We start from the raw sequence: 22,336 nt of genomic DNA, 5'->3' as shown, positions 1-22,336 counted from the left end.
TTACTCTCATTAGCTGTATAATGCCTTTATTTTCTATTCGATTTGCACACATATCCAGGGAGGGGGGAGGGAGGGGAAAATATATTTTGCATTATTTCTTGATTGGATATAGTGGAAGGGGGGGGAAATATATTTTGTATTTTCATTGATCGAATGTAAGTGCTGTTTATGATAATTCTTGTATGTAAATTCTAATGCACTTTTGTACTTGCCTTGAAAATTAATAAAGAATTACAAAAAATAAAAAGATGTTCTGGGTGGGGGAGGGGGAAGAGATGTATGAATTAAAGGCACTCTCCTTTAAAAACAGCAATCAGAAGAAAGATGGGGTGATAGGGTTTGAGCGCTTGCTGCCACATCTCAAAACGGATAATGCTGAGCTCTGAGAAACAATAACAGAAGCTGATGTGTTATTTAAACTGAGGTCACATATTAATAATACTTATTGATACTTTGGAGTCACTGTGGGCAGGGTGCAGGAACTCAAAGGCTGGATTAACATTCTTGTCATTCTTATAAGTTTCTAAACATGCCAGAAGATACAGGTGACAACATCTTCTGACTAAACTGCAGTATTGTACTCAAGTGACTTTCTTAAGGCAAGGATACATTTCACATTAGCAGGCAGGTCACTTCACATACTTTTTCAACACTCTTTGATTTATGGAAAATGTGGCATGTACAAACCACAGTTTACACCTAAAGTGATAGTGCTTCACCACACATATGTAATTGGGTTTTTATTATTATTAAGATGTATTTCTAGAACACAATCAAGAAAATAAGATTCCTGTACAGCAGGGGTGTCAAAGTCCCTCCTCGAGGGCCACAATCCAGTCGGGTTTTCAGGATTTCCCCAATGAATATGCATGAGATCTATTAGCATACAATGAAAGCAGTGCATGCAAATAGATCTCATGCATATTCATTGGGGAAATCCTGAAAACTCGACTGGATTGTGGCCCTCGAGGAGGGACTTTGACACCCCTGCTGTACAGAAATTAAAAATAAACACCAGCAAGAGTATAGCATCAAGAATATATATCAAATCAGAAAAATTTAAACCGTGTGCCTTTCTTCAATCAGTCTACTACGGTATATAAGCATTATGCCAAGAAATATAACAATAAAAAAACAACCATCCAAAGAGAAAAACAGGAAGAACCTGAGTTGGTATTATCTGAGCATTATCTAAAAAAGCAATTGCCAAACTGAGTTCCATGAACTCTCTTCAGGGGTTCGCAACCGATGATGGGTAGGAGCACTGTGGACCATTCCTGCCATGTTGGCTTCAGTTTAATAATGACTGTGTGAACCTCCAAAGGCAGGCTCACGGGACTGCCATAGGAATTCCCAGAAGCAATTTGTCAGTGGAGCTAATGTGAACAGGAGATTAGGGATTGTTCTAGTTCTCTCTAGACCACCAACAATACAATAGGCTTAGGGGGAGGAGCTACATGTGGTTCAGAGAGAGGGAGGCCCCTTGTGTCAGGGGAAGGAATAGGGTTCCTTGGTGTGTGAAAAATATTTTAGGGGTTCTACCACAGAAACAAATTTGGGAATCACCAATCTAAAAGCTAGGACAGCGAGGAAGGCTTTCTGGTCTAATGACTTATTTTTTGCTCAGAACAGCAGGAAGTTGAGGCAGGTCCTAAAATATTAAACAGATCTATATTTTATAATATTTTTTGCAGGAAATTCAACTAACACAGCCTACCCAAAGACGTAAACATAACTACAGTACATCTGGATATATTCTAATTTTGCAAGAAACAATAGAGCACAAATGTTTTAAGAGCTAACCAAAGCACCCAATATCTCTCTGGCTGCAAAACAAAGTTAGTAGAATAGCCAAGGATAGCTTTTCAAATTGGAAAATTCCATACATTCCAAAGAGGTATGTATTACCTCACCATCCTTTTTCTTAAAAGGACAGGGATAAAATATACTAGAAATTAAAAGAAAAGATGGTCTGGAAGCTTTAATACTTCACGCAAATATTTTTGATATAATTTTAAAAGAGGCGTAGTTCTCAATTTAGGAAAATTAATGAATGTTAAAGTGGGACTATATAAACCAATGCACATAAGTTTCTAATTTCTTTCACACAGTCCAGCTGCCTATAATTTTCTCCAGACTGAATACTGCATGTATCTCTGGTTGATTCATCTTAAAAATAATACAGAAGAACTGGAAAAAGTTCAGAAAAGGGTAACAAAATTTAAAAGGGATGAACATTTCCTTTATGAAGAAGGGCTAAAAAGGTTCCAGATCTTTAGCTTGGAGAAAACAGGCATGAAAGGGGATGTGATAGAAATTTATAAACTCATGGATGGAGTGGAATGGTTAAAAATAAAATAGTTGTTTAATCTTTCAAGCTACAAGCTACAAGAAGACATTCCATGAAACTAAGAACTAGCAGAATGAAAACAAATCATAAAATGCATTTTTTTTCATGTAGTGCATAATTCAACTGTGAAATTTGTTGCTAGAGGATGTAATGTAATGTAATGTAATTTATTTCTTATATACCGCTAAACTCCGTTAGGATTCTAAGCGGTTTACAGAAAATAGACAATAGGGTGCATTAAAATTATAAGTAAAATAGGTACTTAGAAATTCCCTTGCTGTCCCGAAGGCTCACAATCTAACTAAAGTACCTGGAAAAAAATGACAATTAGTAGAGTAATGAAGAAATAAAATAGAGATAGATGAGAAAAAATAAGAAAATAAACATTCTAATAAGACTACAATGGTCTAAAGGGGGGGTCGAGGCAATTAAGATAGTGGGATCCAAAAGAGATTTGGGGAAGTTCTTGGATAAAAAGGTAGACCTGGAAACGAGATATCGGATATAGATCTATCTTTTGTGATCTGTCAAGTACTTATGACTTGGACTGGGCTCAACTGACCTTGGTCTGCCTCAACATGGCTTTTCTTATGCTCTTTTGCATTTCTAAGCTAGCCAGTTTATCTGTAAAAGATTGCAACTGAGTGTTCAAACCACTCAGCTGGGAGGATACCACTTAAGCAAGTGTCACAAAGAGAACCTAAAGTTGCTATTTAAGTTGGTTCACTGACAAAAAAAGAGTCATCACTGATTTTGTCTTGTACTGTCATTCTTCAAAGAAGATGACCCATCAGCCTCCTGGGCTCCTGAGCCGCTAGGAAGACCCTCATTCAGGGCCAAAACAGTAATGCCGAAAGCTCACATACCTCAAAGAGAGAATTTGAAAAGAAGCTTGCCTTAGATGCAAAAACACACGATTTTATTTTAGGTATATAAGAAGCTAGTAAGAGAATCAGCTGGATTATTTGATGATTTAGGGGTACCAGAGGTACTCGGGGATAACAAGGCCAGAGTGGACAGACTAAATGAAGTCTTTGTTTCAGTCTTCACAGATGTAGGAGGAGATACCACACTGCTCCTCGTGACCCTGGGCAAGTCACTTAATCCCCCCATTGCTCCAGGTACATTAGATAGATTGTGAGCCCATTGGGAAAAAAAGGGAAAAATGCTAGAGTACCTGAATAAATTCATGTAAACCGTTCTGAGTTTCCTTGGGAGAACAGTGTAGAAAATTGAATAAATAAATGCCTATAACAAAAATGGTGACGTAAAAGTTTAAATTCAAAGTCACTTGAAGTTAAGTCATTCATCAAAGATTAGGGATCACCACACTGGGGAACCACAGAGCCAGGACCACCTAACCAAAGGCACCCACGGTTCTTATTCAAAGACCCCCCCTCCACACCTGAGCAACCTGAGTCCAAGATCCACGCCTTTCCCATTCACACTGCCGTCAGGGCAGGATTAATTCATCGAGGGCCCCTAGGCACACAAGTACACTGGGCCCCCTGCCCCGCCCCACCATGTGCCCAGGCGGAAACAGGAAGCTGCATCAGAGGGAAGCTTTGGGCAAGCAGCACCGCTTGCAAAATTACAGTTCCCTTTGCCTTTCTTACCCGCATTGCTTGCTTGTCTTACTTTCCATCGATGTAGGGGGGGCACATTGCTGGTCAGGGGGGGGCCCGCATTGTCGATCGGGGGGGGGGGGCACGCATTGCTGATCGATGCTGGAGGAGCCCATCGCCGTTTGGAAAAAACAATGTTGATGCCCTCCTTCATCAGGCCCCCCTGACCAATTTGGGCCCTAGGCACGTGCCTACTGGACCTATTGGTTAATCCTGCCCTGACTGCCATCAATCCCCAAAGATAGATGTGAATTGCTTGTTTACTCTTTCCATAAATACTAGTACTGGCAGGCATGCAATGAAACTACTAAGTAGTAAATTTAAAACAAACTGGAGAAAATGTTTCTTCATTCAACATGTAATTAATCTCTGGAGTTCATTATCAATAACCTAACCTTCATCCAAATACCAGCATACCTAGAGAAGGTAAGTAATGGGTTATTGGATGGATTGAGTTTTGGGTGGTTGGGTGAGTTGAGGTGGGTAGAATTTTGGGTAGATGAGTGGTGTAGTGAGTGGATGGAAATATGGGTGGATGGTTAGCTGGGTTGGTTGAAGGCAGATGAGAGGGTGAGTAGGATAGCTGGATTAGAACATAAGCATAAGAACATACTGCCATACTGAGACAGACCAATGGCCCATCAAGCCAAGTATCCTGTTTCTAGTACCTGGCAAGATCCCAAAAGAGTAAAACAGATATTATGTTGCTTATCCTAGAAATAAGCAATGGATTTCCCAAGTTCATCTTAATAATGGCTTATGGACTTTTCTTTTAGGAAATTATCCAAACCTTTTTTAAACCCTGTTAAATTAATTGCTTTTACCACATTCTCTGACAACTAAACTAAACTAAGCCTTAGGTTTATATATCACATCTTCTCCACTGAAGTGGAGCTCGATACGGTTTACAGAGTTTAAAAAATATGGGAAGAGAGAAGAGAAAGAGTTTACAAAGCATAAAAAGAGGGGATGTAATCAGGAGAAGAGATTATTATATGCTAGAGAAAAGCCAGGTTTTCAGTTGTTTTCGGAATAGTTGGAGGGAGTCCAGGTTCCGCAGCGGGGCAGTGAGGTCGTTCCAGAGGCCGGTGATTTTGGAGAGGAGGGATCTACCCAGTTTACCTGCGTAGAGGATACCGTGTAGAGAGGGGAAGGATAGTTTATGTCTGTGGACAGATCTGGTGGTAGTTGGTGTCGGGGCGAGGAAGGATAGAGGGATTAGGGGCGGAAGGATGCTGTGAATGATCTTGAAAGCCAGGCAGGAGCATTTGAAATGAATTCTGGAAAGTACTGGGAGCCAGTGAAGATTGGTAAGTAGAGGGGAGACGTGGTCATATTTGCGTTTAGCAAAAATCAGCTTAGCCGCAGTGTTCTAGATAAGCTGGAGTCTGCGAAGACTTTTTTTCGTTAGGCCTAAGTAGATGGCGTTACAATAATCGAGTTTGGATAGGATGATGGATTGTACAAGGACGGTGAAATGCTTTTGGTGAAAATAGGATCTAACTTTCCTCAGCATGTGGAGGCTGAAAAAACAAGATTTTGCCAGGGAATTCAGGTGATCATTGAGGGAAAGGGAGGAATCGATAGTGATGCCAAGGACCTTGCTTGAGAACTCAAGGTGTAGAGCAGGGCCTGTGGGTAGGGTGAAGAGGGCGGGCAGGTGGGCTAATTTTGGGCCGAGCCAGAGTAATTTTGTTTTTGATTCATTTAATTTCATCTGTACTGAACTACAGAGATTAATTACATGTTGAATGAAGACACATTTTCTCCGGTTTGTTTAAATAAACGATCTGGACATTGGTACGACAAGTGAGGTGATTAAATTTGCGGACGATATGAAGTTATACAGAGTAGTGAAGACACAGGGGATTGCGAAGATCTGCAATGTGACATAATCAAGCTCGAGAAATGGGCATCGACATGGCAAATGAGGTTCAATGTAGATAAGTGCAAAGTGATGCATGTCGGTAACAAAAATCTCATGCACAAATACAGGATGTCCGGGGCGGTACTAGGAGAGACCTCCCAGGAAAGGGACTTGGGAGTTCTGATCAACAAGTCCATGAAGCCATCTGCATAATGCGTTGTGGTGGCGAAAAGGGCAAACAAAATGCTAGGAATGATCAAGAAGGGGAACACGAACAGATCAGAGAAGGTTATCATGCCGCTGTACCGGACCTCACCTGTCCAGCACTGGCCGCCGTACATGAAGAAGGACACGGTACTACTCGAAAAGGTTCAGAGAAGAGTGACTAAAATGGTTAAGGGGATGGAGAAGTTGCCGTACAGTGAGAGATTGGAGAAACTGGGCCTCTTCTTCCTTGAAAAGAGGAGACTGCGAGGGGACATGATCGAAACATTCAAAATACTGAAGGGAATAGACTTAATAGAGAAAGACAGACTGTTCACCCTCTCCAAGGTAGGGAGAACGAGAGGAAACTCTCTAAAGTTGAAAGGGGATAGATTCCATACAAATGTAAGGAAATTCTTCTTCATCCAGAGAGTGGTAGAAAACTGGAATGCTCTTCCTGAGTCTGTTATAGGGGAAAACACCCTCCAGGATTTCAAGACAAAGTTGGACAAGTTCATGCTAAACTGGTGAGACTGGACTCATTTGGAGCACGGTCTTGACCTAGGGGCCGCCGCGTGAGCGGACTGCTGGGCAGGATGGACCATTGGGATGACCCAGCAGCGGCAATTCTTATGTTCTTATGGGTACCATGTTGGCACGCTGTTGCTAGTAGATCTTTCTCTCCCTGGAACCAACCTACTACTCTAACTAAATCCAAATCAATAAGAAAAACCTTATCCTAAATCTAGAAACCCCATAGATGCCTAAATACTTCCTTAGCTAAGAAAAAAAAACCCAGATAATTGACGTTTCCTATACTATTTCCCTCCCCAAAATTTCCTATATATAATCACAAAAAAATCATACTTTCACTAAACATTTCATGCATATAAATATTTACCCACAATCCCAAAAATCTTTACAGAAAATATTCCCAGAAAAATATTTCCAAGGCAGTTTCACAACTTTGCTTCACTAATAGTCTCTCACAACATTCCACAGAAATTGGTCACAGGACATCTCATTAACTTCTCCAGAAATCAGCACCACAGATTTTTTACTAAGAGAATCTCTCAAACATTTCCCAGAAGATTCTCACAGGATATCATACTGAAACTTTCTCTAGACTCTCAAACATTACTAGCATCAAACAGTTTCACAGATAAAACAATTCTTCACATAAGCCAGAAAGAAATGTTATCACCCTTGGATATATACCAGAATCTATAAATTTCAACCAAAACCTCCAATTCCTATTCAAAATTCAATAAAACCAGCTATAATTACCTTCTCACAAGGCACAGAAATAAAAATACCTCCACACAGATCCAAATTACTCTCCCAACTGTCAAATAGCACAGTTACTTACCATAACAGTTATTATCCAGGGACAGCAGGCAGATATTCTCAACATATGGGGTGACGTCATCCATGGAGCCCTGTAGCGGACAGCCTCGCAAGCAAACTTGCTTGTAGAACTTCAAAAAGTTTGTGAGTGCTGCATCACGCATGTGCGAGTGCCTTCCCGCCCAAGTTAGGGCACATGTCTCCTCAGTTCAGATAGCTAGCTAAGAAGCCAACCAGGGGAGGTGGGTGGGTTGTAAGAATATCTGCCTGCTGTCCCTGGATAATAACTGTTATGGTAAGTAACTGTGTTTTATCCCAGGACAAGCAGGCAGCATATTCTCAACCAGCATGGGATGGTGGGAGAGTTGGCAATTTAGGAGAATAAATGTTGCAAAACTGCCTGGCCAAAATAGCCATCCCATCTGGAGAAAGTATCCAGACAATAATGAGAGGTGAATGTATGAACCAGGGGCCAAGTGGCAGCCTTGCAGATTTCCTCAATAGGAGTTGATCTGAGGAAAGCTACAGACGCCGCCATCACTCTAACTTTATGGCCCGTGACTCGACTTTGCAGAGGAAGACCAGCCTGAGCATAGCAGAAAGAGATGCAAGCAGCCATCCAGTAGGAGATGGTTCGCTTGGAAACAGGATACCCCAACTTATTTGGATCGAAGGAGTTGAAAAATTGAGGAGCAGTTCTGTGAGACTGAGTGCGTTGCAAATAGAAATCCAAAGCACATTTACAGTCCAGAGTATGAAGCGCTATTTCTCCAGGATGAGAATGAGGCTTTGGAAAAAACACTAGAAGAACAATGGATTGATTGAGATGAAATTCTGAAACCACTTTAGGTAAGAATTTAGGATGAGTACAGAGGACCACCTTGTCATGATGGAATACTGTGAAAGGTGGATCTGCCACTAAAGCTTGTAGCTCACTGACATGTCTAGCAGAGGTGAGTGCAATGAGAAAAAACACTTTCCAAGTGAGATATTTCAAATGAGCTGAATCTATTGGTTCAAATGGAGGCTTCATCAATTGAGTAAGAACAAGATTGAGATCCCAAACCACAGGAGGTGGTTTGACATTGAAAAGTCCTTTCATAAATCTGAAAACCACAGGATGAGCCAAGAAGGGTTTCCCTTCAATAGGCTGATGAAAAGCAGCAATGGCACTTAGGTGGACTCTAATAGATGTAGATTTGAGGCCAGAGTGATATAAGTGCAGAAGATAATCTAAAACTGAAGACAAGGAGGTAGATTGCGGCTCCTTTTGATGAGTAGTACACAAAGTAGAAAATCTAGTCCATTTCTGGGTATAACACTGCCTAGTGGACGGCTTCCTGGAAGCCTCTAGAATGTCCTGTACAGATTGAGAGAACTGTAGAGTGGCAGTTAGGTTGAGAGGTACTAAGTTGTTAAGTGTAAAGACTGCAGGTTGGGATGGAGCAGAGACCATTGACTCTGTGTAAGCAGAGAGTGAAATACTGGTAGAAGTAGAGGCTCCCTGGTGCTGAGTTGAAGTAGAAGTGAGTACCAAGGTTGTCTGGGCCACCGAGGAGCTATCAGAATCACGGTGGCATACTCTTTCTTGAGTTTGACAAGAGTCTTGAGAATCAGAGGGAATGGAGGGAACGCATAGAGAAACTGAATTGTCCATTCCAGAAGGAAAGCATCTGTCTCGAGGCGATGAGGAGAGTATATCCTAGAGCAGAACTGAGGCAGTTTGCTGTTGTGGGGAGACGCAAAGAGGTCTATCTGAGGAGTTCCCCATTGAGCAAAAATGTGATGTAGAGGTGAGGAATTGAGTGTCCATTCGTGAGGTTGTAGTAGACAACTCAATTTGCCCGCCAGACAGTTTTGCTCTGAGGAAGATGTGAAGGATTGCCCAATTCCACAGCTTCAGAGCTTCTTGACAAAAAGGGAGAGATCCCGTTCCTCCCTGCTTGTTGACATAATACATGGCGACTTGGTTGTCTTTTCGAATGAGGACTACCCGGACGTGAAGAAGATGTTGAAAAGCTTTGAGAGCATTGAAGATCGCTCTGAGTTCCAACAGATTGATGTGACATTGACGATCCGTGCTGGACAAATGGCCTTGAGTACGGAGACCATCGAGATGAGCCCCACCAAGCGTAGGTTGAAGAATCTGTCATGAGGATCTTCTGATGAGGGGGCGTGTGGAATAGAAAACCTCTGGAAAGATTGGAAGAGAGCATCCAAAGGAGTTACTGTAATGTGTTGAGAGAGTGGATCATAAGCTTGCTGCCACTGAGATGCCAGGATCCACTGAGGATTTCAGAGGTGAAGTCTGGCAAAAGGAGTCACGTGAACTATAGAAGCCATATGACCGAGATTGACGTGAGGGAAGACACTTGTTGGCAAAGGTGTATGAGAGTGTCCTGGCGCGATTGAGGCAGGAATGCTCTGAGTTGAACAGTGTCCAGTATGACTCCAATAAACCGTAGAGTTTGGGAGGGATATAACTGAGACTTTGGAAAATTGATTTAGAACCCCAGACTTTCGAGAAATGTAATAGTCTGTTGGGTCGCTAAAATAACCTCCTGTTGAGACGGTGCTTTGATGAGCCAGTCGTCTAGGTATGGAAAGAGTTGAAGGCCCTGTGTCCGCAGGGCTGCAGCTACCACTACCAGGCACTTCGTGAAGACCCTGGGAGATGAGACAAGTCCGAAAGGAAGAACTCGGTATTGAAGATGGAGATTCCCCACCCGAAATCTCAGGAATCTGCGAGAGACTGGATGAATTGGGATATGAGTATAAGCCTCTTTGAGATCTAGAGAGCATAACCAATCCTCTTGATCCATCAGGGAGTAAAGTGTCAGAAGAGAAAGCATCCGAAACTTTTCTTTGACAAGAAATTTGTTGAGTGCTCTGAGGTCCAGTATAAGCCGCAAATCCCCTGTCTTCTTTGGGACTAGAAAATAAAGGGAATAAAACTCCATGTCCCGCTGGTTCAAGAGAACCTCCTCGACAGCTTGAAGGCAAAAAAGAGCCTGAGCCTCCTGAGGAAGAAGGAGAAGTTGCGACATGCTGGAACGAAACTCTCTTGGAGGGAGATCTGGTGGCACTTGAAAGATTTGAAGTGAGTAACCCTCCCAAATGATGGATAGAACCCAGAGGTCTGATGTAATCTGCTCCCAATGTTGGTAAAAATGATGGAGCCAACCTCCTATGGGTAGGAGAGAAGTCTGATGAATGCAGGTGGATGTTATGTTCAGACTTAGATTATCAAAAAGATGGTGCCGGCTTAGCTGCAGTAGGAGTCTGAGGTTTTTGTTGACATTGTTGCTGCTGTTGTCTTCTAGGCAGAGACTTGGAAAAAGCTGGAGTGGACTTTTGAGGGTAACGACGCGGAGGCGGCTTGTAAGGCTTAGCAGCTGGAGTTTTAGCCTTAGGCTGAGGCAAATGACCACTCATGTTCAGACAGAAGCATGGTAGCAGCCTCAATGGAATCATCAAAAAGCTCATTACCCTGGCAAGGTAAATTAGCTAGATGATCCTGTAAGTTGGGATCCATATCCACAATGCGCAGCCAAGCCAGATGTCGCATTGCCACAGCAAAGGCAATTACCCTAGAGGACATCTCAAAAGCATCATAAGTGGCTTGGAGCATGAAAAGACGAATTTGTGAAAGGGTCTGCTGAAGTTGTTGAAATGCAGGGAGCCGGTGCACAGCTAAGTCAGGAAAAAAGTATGACATGGTTGTAATGCAGTGCTTTAAGTAACAAGTAAAGATGAAGTTGTAATTCAGGATTCTATTCTCCATCATGGAATTTTGATAAAGACGGCATCCAAATTTATCCATGGTATGTCTCTTCCTGCCTGGGATTAGCTTTTTTAAGAGATGATTCCACCACCATGGATTGGTGAAACAATTGCGGCTTCTCAAAATCCTTGCAAGGAACTGTACGGTAACTAGATTTCATTTTAGAGGGAATAGTTGGGATTTAATAAGGAGTCTTGAGATTCCTGAGAAATGTTTGCTTCAACACAGGATTCATGGGAAGTCTCATGGTGTCCTTTGGCAGATGAGGCAATTCCATTTCGGCCAAGTATTCAGGAGTATACTTAGACTCAGACTGAAGATCAATCTGAAGAGCCTTACTCATGTCAAAAATGAATCTTAAAAACGATGTTGATTTTGAGGCAGAAGACTCCTCAGGAGGCAAAGTGGAGCGAGACCTGGGCACCGCTGAGTAAGATGGAGAGGCCTCCCTGGAGTATTGAGAAGGCATGTCTGCATCCAACGTAAGAGTCACAGAAGAAGCTCCACTATGACATAGGCAGAGTGAGAGAGTGCTTACGTTTCAGAAGCCTCGATGGAGAAGTCCCAGGAGTATGAGGAATTGAGAGCCTTGACTCGTGCCTCGTAGAGACAGGTGAAGGAGGATCCCTCGTGGATGGTCTCGAAGGAGGAGTCCAGGGCCTGGATGTGCCTCGAGGTGGAGAAGCATGAGGCGTTAGAAGCTTCGGGGTTCAAGACCTATGCCTGGGCTTGGAAGGTGTCTCGATAGGCCTCGACGATTGAGGCATAGGAGACTCTGAACTCTTCCAAGGAAATTCTTTAGTCTTCTTTGAAGCAAGGTGCCTCGAGGACGAGGAGTGCTTCGAGTGAGGCTCGGACCTGGAAGAACAAGGACCTGGACCTGGAAGAACAAGGCGAGGAGTCACTGGAGGACAATGGTCGAGACCGACGAGGTTTGTCTCGAGATGCCTCGATAGAATGCTCAGGCTGGCTCGCAGTAAGCAGGGACAAGGCAGGATCAAGCTGGGCCAATACCGAGGTAATCTGCATGGTCAATATGGCTTTCAGTATGCCGTCGAAGACAGGCACCGAGACCAATGGATCTGGTCTAGAAGGTGCAGCAGTGCGCTCCTTTGAGGGCAACCTCGAAGATGAGTATTCCCTATGTTTGGAGGCATGCTTAGAAGAAGGTCTCGTAGAGGCCGGCATGAGTGCACTCATTGCATGGATTGTCTGAGACTCAGCTGGAGTACTTGTGGAAGGAAGAGGATACTTGCCTGAGGACGGAACCTTAAGAGGCACATCAGACGAGGCCTTCGTGCTCAAGGGCAACTTGCTTGAGGTCGAGGTCTTGGAAGACAAGACTGCCACTGGGGTTGAGGCCTTCTTCGCAGACTGCTCCATAGGGCCAAAAAGCTCAAGAATTTTGGCACAACGTCTGCGAAGGGCTCTTTTCTGAAGGGTAGCACAGCGTGGGCAGGACTCAGGACAATGTTCAGGTCCCAAGCACTTTATACACCAATGAAGGGGGGGTTGGTTAAGAAAATGACCCGGCCACACTGGCTACACCTTTTAAAACCAGTAAGAGGCCAGGACATAGACGAAAAATACAGCCACAGTCGATTGAGGGCCGGTGGCAGGGCCCAAGTCCCATCGGACAAAGACCAACGGAAAAAAGGTTAAGTTTTTTTTTTTAAGAAGAGACGCGCCGCACAGCAACTTGTAAAGAAAATAAAATAAAAGAGAAAGAAAGCCGCGGTGCGAAAAGGCAACTTGAAAAATGGCAGAGCTGTAGAAACAGGGCTTCATGGCTCCGTGGAAAACTAAAAACTGAGGGGACGCTGAGGAGATGCACACCCTAACTCAGGCGGGAAGGCCCTCGCAAACATTTTGAAGTTCTATAAGCAAATCTGCTTGCAAGGCTGTCCGCTACGGGGCTCCATGGATGACGTCATCCCATATGTTGAGAATATGCTGCCTACTTGTCCTGGGATAACTGACAGTTAGAATGTTCAAGCAGCTGATGCTGATCTTTGCACTAGGACAGCAAACCTGTGCAGGAGATCAGCAACAGAATATCAAAACTGCACCAATATACAAAATACACAAACCAAACTTCTCAAAATAGGGAAAAACCCCACAGGTCTTACATTTCAGATTTCTTTGCTTTAAAAACCCTTAAAAAAAAAAAAATTTTAACCCTGTTTTTCTCACTCAGGTAACTTTTAAATTTTTAACCCTGGTTACACTAGGACTAGGGGACATGCAATGAAGCTACTACGTAGTAGTAGATTTAAAATAAACCAGAGAAAATATTTCTTCACACAACATGTAATTAAACTCTGGAATTCATTGCCGGAGAATGTGGTGAAATCATTTAGCTTAGTGGGGTTTAAAAAAGGCATGGATAATTTACTGAAAGAGAAGTCCATAGGCCATTATTGAGATGGCATGGGCAAAACCACTGCTTATTCCTAAGATAAGCAGCATAAAATCTATTTTACTATTTGGGATCTAGCTAGTTACCTGGGACCTAGGTTGGCCACTGTTGGAAACAGGACTCTGAGCTTGATGGACCTTGGTCTTTTCCAGTATGACAATTCTTATGTTAAAGAGCAAATCAGGGGCAGAAGTCAGGGATTAGCAGCTGCAGCCAGCATGGAACTTCTAGTTTGCTGCTTCAATCACTGTCTTAATGCTAGGAATCTTCCACATGGTAGCCCACACCATTGCCACTGAGCCACAAGGCAGGCCCTAGTTAGAGGTTTTAATCACTTATGATTTGTATGTTTTCAGAGCAAGATTGCCTGAGAACGATATTTTAGATGTCTAGAAAATTTGCTTCTTTAAATACTCATTAGCCTTAGAGAGCTATCATCCCTACTTAACAACTGTGCTGATTTTCTTTTTACTAATTTAATCTTGCAGACGAGTGTACTTTGCTGAAGAACTTATCTTTTGTTTTTAAGACATATGGTGAGACTAATTAATAAGACTGGGGTACAAAAGGCCTGATTGTTTGATGACTAGTCATAGACCCCAAATAAGAGAAATCCTTTAGAAAATCAAGGTCACTGTCCTATATACATTACATTAGAGATTTCTATTCCACCATTGCCTTGCGGTTCAAGGCGGATTACAAAAGAATTACAAAAAACGTATTACAAGAAGATATCTGGTAATTTCTAGAGGTGATAAAGAATAGGTGAGGTTGCTTTAGAGAAGTGGGAAGGAGCTAGTGGTATTAAGTCGTTTGCAGGAATTTCTTGAAAAGTAGAGTCTTTATTTCTTTTCTGAATGTTTTATTTCTTTTCTGAATGTAGTCTGGAGTCATAATTAGTAGATTGGAGATTTGGTTGTCGAGTTTTGCTGCTTGTGTGGCTAGGAGGCCATCATATAGTTTTTTTCCGTTTGACTTCTTTGATTGGAGGGTGCGTGAATGGAGTGTGAGTTTTCCTATGTCTAGTTGATGTAGTTTGGATGAGGCGGTTGTTCAGGTAGTTTTGGCACGACGGTAGTTTTGGCTGTCGCCGTTTATGTAAACATACAACAGTTAGTTAGAGGTAAAGTGGAGACATTAACATTTTACCTTTCCTTTGGGGCTTTTCTGGTTAGCTGGATACATGAAGATCCCACCATACACCATAGTGCGATGAACATCGGCCACCATGGAGCCTACGTATCTAGAACTGTAAGGAGCACTACCATCCTATAAACAGAAAAAAATATAGGCTGTTATGCACCGTTGGAATTACATGATAACGTAGCAAGAAAGAATCAGATAGAAGCAACAATGCAAGCTTATATTTAAAAAATTCCTTAAAGAAAAGAAAGGTTGGGGATCTCAAAAGTCCAATTTACAGATCTGACAGCTAGATATATGTTGGAGTAAGGAGTGAGTGAGTGTACATGTCATACGGTGTGCCTCTTGAGATTTCAGGTGTGCCGCAGCACACTGGGAAGGAGGAGAGGTGCCGGCTGACTGCTTATAGGATGTGCCTCTGTGTTTTTTTCTGAAAACAATTTATTCAAGAAACAAAGCAAAGAGCAATATAAACAGATATATAAGAACATAAGCAATGCCTCTGCTGGGTCAGACCTGAGGTCTATCGTGCCCAGCAGTCCGCTCACGCGGCGGCCCAACAGGTCCAGGACCTGTGCAGTAATCCTCTATCTATACCCCTCTATCCCCTTTTCCAGCAGGAAATTGTTCAATCCTTTCTTGAACCCCAGTACCGTACTCTGCCCTATTACGCTCTCTGGAAGCGCATTCCAGGTGTCCACCACATGTTGGATAAAGAAGAACTTCCTAGCATTCGTTTTGAATCTGTCCCCTTTCAACTTTTCTGAATGCCCTCTTGTTCTTTTATTAGTCAAAAGTTTAAAGAATCTGTCCCTCTCTACTCTCTCTATGCCCTTCATGATTTTGAAAGTATCTATCATATCCCCTCTAAGTATCCTCTTCTCCAGGGAAAAGAGACCCAATTTCTCCAATCTCTCAGCGTATGAAAGGTTTTCCATCCCCTTTATCAGACGCGTCGTTCTCCTCTGAACCCTCTCGAGTAACGCCATGTTCTTCTTAAGGTACGGCGACCAATATTGGACGCAGTACTCCAGATGCAGACGCACCATCGCCCGATACAATAGTAGGATAACTTCTTTCGTTCTGGTTATAATACCCTTCTTGATTATGCCTAGCATTCTGTTTGCCTTCTTAGCGGCCACTGCGCACTATGCCGTCGGCTTCATTGTCATGTCCACCATTACCCCCAAGTCCCTTTCTTGGGTACTCTCATTTAATAACATCCTTCCCATCGTATGTTATTAGAATACAGCAAAACCTAACAGATTCAAAAGAGGTTAAACAATCAGAGTCTTATAACCCTGACTTGGCCATATAAAACTACTCCACTTAAATTCCCACCCCCCTCCAACCTTTCCCAAACCCCTCCCCTAACCTCACAGGATGTGCCTCTTGCGGTAAAGAGGCACATCCTGTAGGCAGTCAGCTGGTGCCAGCGCCTCTCCTCTCTCCACAGATGTCTCAGGGCTCATCTGGAGGGCTTTTGTGCATGCGCGGACATCAATGTGATGATGTCGTGCATGTATGTGACATCATCATGGCGACATCTGCGCACTTCCGGATTCATGAAGCCGCAGCCACTATATTTAGTGTGTCACGGCTTGAGAAAGTTTGCAGGACACTGATGTAGTGAGAAGGAAAGAGAATGGGATATGGAAAAGGTGCATTTGTTAATAAACATCATGGTAATTATTAGATTTCTCTGTAATGTGGAAGAAGTAGATAGAGATTTAACAGTAGACATTTAGAATATCTCTAAAAAAAGGGAAGTCTTGCTAATAGGTGATTTTAACATGCCGGATGTTGATTGGGGTTTCCCTATTGCGGGGTCTTCTAGAAATAGGGAGATTCTGGATTCTCTAGAAGAACTGTTCCAGCAGTTGGTAATGGAACCCACACGGGATGGGGTCATACTGGACTTAGTGCTTACAAACGGGGAAAGTGTTTCTGATGTCACAGTGGGGTGATCATCTGGCATCCAGTGATTACTGCATGGTACGGTTTAATATTAAGATGGGTATAGAGAGGGCTCATTCAAAAGCAAAGGTTCTAGACTTTTAAAAAACTAACTTTGTTCAGATGGGGGTTTACGTCAAGAAATTGTTGTCTGGGTGGGAACGTCTGGAAGGAGTGGCAATGCGGTGGGCAAAACTGAAAGGAGCGATTGTAAGGGCGACAAACCTTTTAGTGAGGCAAGTAAGTAAAAGTAAGAGGAAAAGAAGATTGCTTTGGTTCTCAAAAGTAGTAGCTGAGAAGGTAAGGAATAAGAGGTTAGCTTTCATAAACTATAAAAGATCGCAGAAAGAGGAAGAAAGGCAAAAATATCTGGAAAAGTTAAGAGAGGCTGGTCGTGTAGTCAGGAAAGCAAAGGTGCAAATGGAAGAAAAAATAGCTGACATGGTAAAACGGTGAGACAAGAGATTTTTTTTTTTAAAGATATATTAGTGATAGGAAGAAGTACAAAAGTGGCATTGTGAGACTCAAATGTGTAAGGGAGAAATATGTAGAAGCTGATAAAGAAAAGGCCGAATTGCTTAACAAATTGTTCTGTGTTCATGGCTGAAGTGCCGGGAGCAGGACAGCAGAAGACAAACATGAATAAGGATGGAGGAGTAATAGACCCTGATCAATTTTCAGAGGGTTGTGTTCGTGAGGAGCTTGCTAAAATAAAGGTAGACACAGCGATGGGGCCGGATGGTATACATCCGAGGTTCGTGAAGGAACTTAGGGAAGTTCAGGTAGCTCCGCTGACTGACCTTTTCAACGAGTCTCTAGAGTCGAGAGTGGTACCGGAGGACTGGAGAAGGGCAAATGTGGTCCCTCTCCACATAAGTGGAAGTAAGGAAGAAGTAGGGAATTATAGGCAGGTAAGTCTAACTTCTGTGGTAAGCAAATTAATGGAAATGCTTTTAAAACAGAGAATGGTCAAGTTTCTGGAATCCTGTGGATTACAGGACTGGACGGAACATGGATTCACTAGAGGTAGGTCCCGTCAGACAAATCTGATCAATTTCTTTGACTCCTAACCCCACACTCACTTGTAAAGCAACCATGCCTGAGAAACTGCCTAACCCCCCTACTTGCCTGTTTGATAAGTTTGTACACTCGGGCTGTCTCTTGAATGTTTTAATGTACAGTGCCGTGTACATTAGAAAGTCAATAAAAGCCAATCTCTTTGACAAATTTCTCTGACCCCACTTCAACCTGATGTACTAAACTTAACATGCCAATGTAAATTCAAAAGTCTGTATACAGTCTCTTCCCTTGTAAACTGCTTAGAACTGTTTATGGTATGGTGGTATATAAAAATAAAGTTATTATTATTATTATTATCTAGCAGTGTTATAGAAATGATAAGTAATCTTAATATGAAGCAAACAATGATTACAGCCTAACTCTTCCTAACACATATTCCGAATCCTTCTCTCAACTTATCGTCAGCCTCCCTGCCCCACTCAAGCAACAGCACCTATCGACCAGTGCTGTCATGCCCTTACATGTAATAGTTCAACCTGTAGGACCATGAAGAGCTGCAGCACCCCACTCCCAGCTACTCTCTGATTATTTATTTATTTCATTTTCTGTCCCGTTCTCCCCAAAGAGCCCAGGACGTTTTTTTTACAGGTCAATATACAGTTAACAGGTTACAATTTGCCATAGTTATAGTGCAAGATTTTTCAATACAAGTTTTTATTCTAACGCAACACATACCGAGGATCTTGTATCAATATACATTTCTTTGTAATCTATCGATCGTGGGCAGAGGAGTTAGGTGAGCAGGTATGTTTTCATTGCTTTCCTAAAGTTGAGGAGTCCTTCAAAGGATCTAATCTGTGGGGGCAGTTGATTCCAGTGGCTCGGTATGAAGTAGGAGTAGGAACGTCATTTGATGATTTGGAAGCATGGCTTTTAAATTACAGTCAAGGGGCTATTTGATTATTGGGTTATTGGATTATTGAGTTGGAGAATTGGATAGAAGAAGTGCACTAGATGTGGTGTATTTAGATTTTAGCAAAGCCTTTGACAGTGATCCACACAGACGCCTAATAAATAAACTGAGTGCCCTTGGGATGGGTCCCAAAGTGATGGGCTGGGTCAGGAACTGGTTGAGTGGAAGGCAACAGAGGGTACTGATCAATGGAGATCGCTCTGAGGAAAGGGATTTTACCAGTGGTGTGCCTCAGGGTTCTGTTCTTGAGCCTGTTCTTTTTAACATTTTTATAAACGATATTGCTGCAGGACTGTCAAATAAGATTTGCCTCTTTGCAGATGATACCAAAATCTGCAATAGAGTAGACACCCAGGATGATGTGAATAAGATGAAGAAAGACCTGGCGAAGCTTGAAAAATGGTCTGTAATTTGGCAGTTAAAATTTAATGCTACGAAATGCAAGTTCATGCATTTGGGCTGCAAAAATCAGAGGGAACGATACAGTTTAGGGGTGAAAAACTTATGTGCATGACGGAAGAGCAGCATTTGGGTGTGATTGTATGTGATGATCTTAAGGTGAACTCCTGTCATAGGCTAACACACAACTCAAAAATGACTACAGCTCAATACATAGAGATGAAGACTAAAATTCTCCAGTGCCCAAGATTCACAACCAGAACTAATCTTGGTTGCTGAACCATTAGCTGAGCTATCATCGAGTAAGTCTTATTTTCTCTGAGAGCTTATTAAGTTTATATTGTAGATGAACATTCTCATATACTGCTACATTGTTTATAGACTGATTATGCTGCTGTGAAAGTGTGGTACTTAGCTGGACAAACGCCCGGCGAGAATCCCACGCCTAAACGATGGAAGATCTCCGTTTCGCTCTGTTACTCTAAATCAGAGCTTCTTCAGAACAACAGTGTATTGAAATTCTATGTATTGAGCTGTAGTCATTTTTGAGTTGTGTGTTGGCCTTTGACAGGAGTTTAACTTAGGTTATTATTTTGATTGAGTAATTATGATCTTAAGGTGGCCAATCAGGTTGAAAAGGTGACGGCGATAGCTAGAAGGATGCTAAGTTGCATAGGGAGAGGTATGGCCAGTAGGAAAAAGGATGTATTGATGACTCTGTATAAGACTGGTGAGACCTCATTTAGAATATTGTGTACAATTCTGGAGGCCACTCTTTCAAAAACATATAAAAAGGATGGAGTCAGTCCAGAGGAAGGTTACTAAAATGATGTGTGGTCTTCGTGATAAGGCGTATGGGGACAGACTTAAAGATCTCAATCTGTATACTCTGGAGGAAAGGCGGGAGAGAGGAGATATGATAGAGACGTTTAAATACCTACGTAATGTAAATGTGCATGAATCGAGTCTCTTTCATTTGAAAGAAAACTCTGCAATAAGAGGGCATAGGATGAAGTTAAGAGGTGATAGGTTCCGGAGTAATCTGAGGAAATACTTTTTTATGGAAAGGGTGGTAGATGCGTGGAACAGTCTCCCAGAAGAGGTGGTGGAGGCAGAGACTGTGTTTGAATTCAAGAGGGCCTGGTATAGGTACGTGGGATCACTCAGAGAGAGAGAGAAAGAGATAATGGTTACTGCAGATGGACAGACTAGATGGGCCATTTGGCCTTTATCTGCCATCATGTTTCTATGTTGTTTATTCAATTGGTATTTGAAATGTAGTGGATTTTCTGAATCTTGAGAATAAAAACATGTTTAAAATATATACACTATTACTGATACTATCTGATAACACTGTTTGGATCATCATGAGGTAAAACAACATTTAGCTCTCTCCTAAACCATTTTCAAAGATTTTCCAAGTTCTCCGATATTAATCCTTATTATATCTTACATACATAGTAACATAGTAACATAGTAGATGACGGCAGATAAAGACCCGAATGGTCCATCCAGTCTGCCCAACCTGATTCAATTTAAATTTAAATTTTTTTATTTTATTTTTTTTAATTTTTCTTCTTAGCTATTTCTGGGCAAGAATCCAAAGCTTTACCCGGTACTGTGCTTGGGTTCCAACTGCCAAAATCTCTGTTAAGACTTACTCCAGCCCATCTACACCCTCCCAGCCATTGAAGCCCTCCCCTGCCCATCCTCCTCCAAATGGCCATACACAGACACAGACTGTGCAAGTCTGCCCAATAACTGGCCTAGTTCAATCTTTAATATTATTTTCTGATTCTAAATCTTCTGTGTTCATCCCACGCTTCTTTGAACTCAGTCACAGTTTTACTCTCCACCACCTCTCTCGGGAGCGCATTCCAGGCATCCACTACCCTCTCCGTAAAGTAGAATTTCCTAACATTGCCCCTGAATCTACCACCCCTCAACCTCAAATTATGTCCTCTGGTTTTACCATTTTCCTTTCTCTGGAAAAGATTTTGTTACAACTATAATCCTTATTCTACTCTCTGGTCCAGTCACACAAGATGCAGTAGTTCAAGAAAAACAGAGCTTATTGGATACTTGATGAATGTGAATAAGTTGAAAGACAATTCATGTAACCTGTTAACTGTATATTGACCTGTAAACCGTCCTGGGCTCTTTGGGGAGAACGGGACAGAAAATGAAATAAATAAATAATCAGAGAGTAGCTGGGAGTGGGGTGCTGCAGCTCTTCATGGTCCTACAGGTTGAATTATTACATGTAAGGGCAAGACAGCACTGGTCGATAGGTGCTGTTGCTTGAGTGGGGCAGGGAGGCTGACGATAGTTTGAGAGAAGGATTCAGAATACGTGTTAGGAAGAGTTAGGCTGTAATCATTGTTTGCATCATATTAAGATTACTTATCATTTCTATAACACTGCTAGATGTAATAATAATAATAACTTTATTTTTATATACCACCATACCATAAACAGTTCTAAGCGGTTTACAAGAGACTGTATACAGACTTTTGAATTTACATTGGCATGTTAAGTTTAGTACATCAGGTTGAAGTGGGGTCAGAGAAATTTGTCAAAGAGATTGGCTTTTATTGACTTTCTAATGTACACGGCGCTATACATTAAAACATTCAAGAGACAGCCCGAGTGTACAATCTAATCAAACAGGACAAGTAGGGGGTTAGGCAGTTTCTCAGGCATGTTGCTTTACAAGCGAGTGTGGGGTTAGGAGTTAAATGCAAGCTACAAAAAAAAAAAAAAAAGCGGGCTTTTAGCCTGGATTTGAGTACTACCAGGGACAGAGCTTGAGGTACTGACTGACTCAGGCTTATGGTGCAGCAAGAGCAAGACTGTTGAACTTAGTGGAATATAAATAAACAGTGCGGCACACTAATTAAACCTGATATTACAGTACAGTAATTACTTAATGTGCTGAACTTGCTTTGTGGCAGTGCTATCAGAATAGAGCAGTGCTATTATTAGCTACACTGCCAAGCCGCTGGCAGACTGGCTGTTTTCCAGTGGTGAACGTTCTACTTGGCAGCCAGAGAGCAGCAGCACGTGTGAATAAGGTATTCCTTTTGAATACCAGTAGTTGGTTTCATTTTTTGATTTCTGGTGGCATGCTTTTGGCATCGCATTCTGTAGATTTCACTTTCACAGAGCTGGTGTCACAGAATGGGCAGGGCTGCTGGAAGGGGTTCCCGGGATTCCCTGTCTGACTCACTCAAGCAGCTGCCATTGAAA

The 22,336-nt window shown here is 42.3% G+C and overlaps 1 protein-coding gene across 1 annotated transcript in view; it reads right to left on the bottom strand.

The window, feature by feature from the left end:
• The window catches only part of LOC117351804 (fructose-1,6-bisphosphatase isozyme 2), a 74,116-nt gene that overhangs the window by 12,261 nt on the left and 39,519 nt on the right, over positions 1–22,336 (bottom strand). Inside the window, exon 6 of the mRNA XM_033927646.1 lies at positions 14,746–14,865. Coding sequence (XP_033783537.1) covers positions 14,746–14,865 — 120 coding nt within the window. The remainder of the gene's footprint in view (positions 1–14,745; positions 14,866–22,336) is intronic.

The sequence above is a fragment of the Geotrypetes seraphini genome, chromosome 1 (assembly GCF_902459505.1).
Source record: "Geotrypetes seraphini chromosome 1, aGeoSer1.1, whole genome shotgun sequence".
NCBI classification, from domain to species: domain Eukaryota; kingdom Metazoa; phylum Chordata; class Amphibia; order Gymnophiona; family Dermophiidae; genus Geotrypetes; species Geotrypetes seraphini.
Note: the sequence above shows the minus strand (reverse complement) of the source record. Positions and strands in the feature narration are given on the sequence as shown.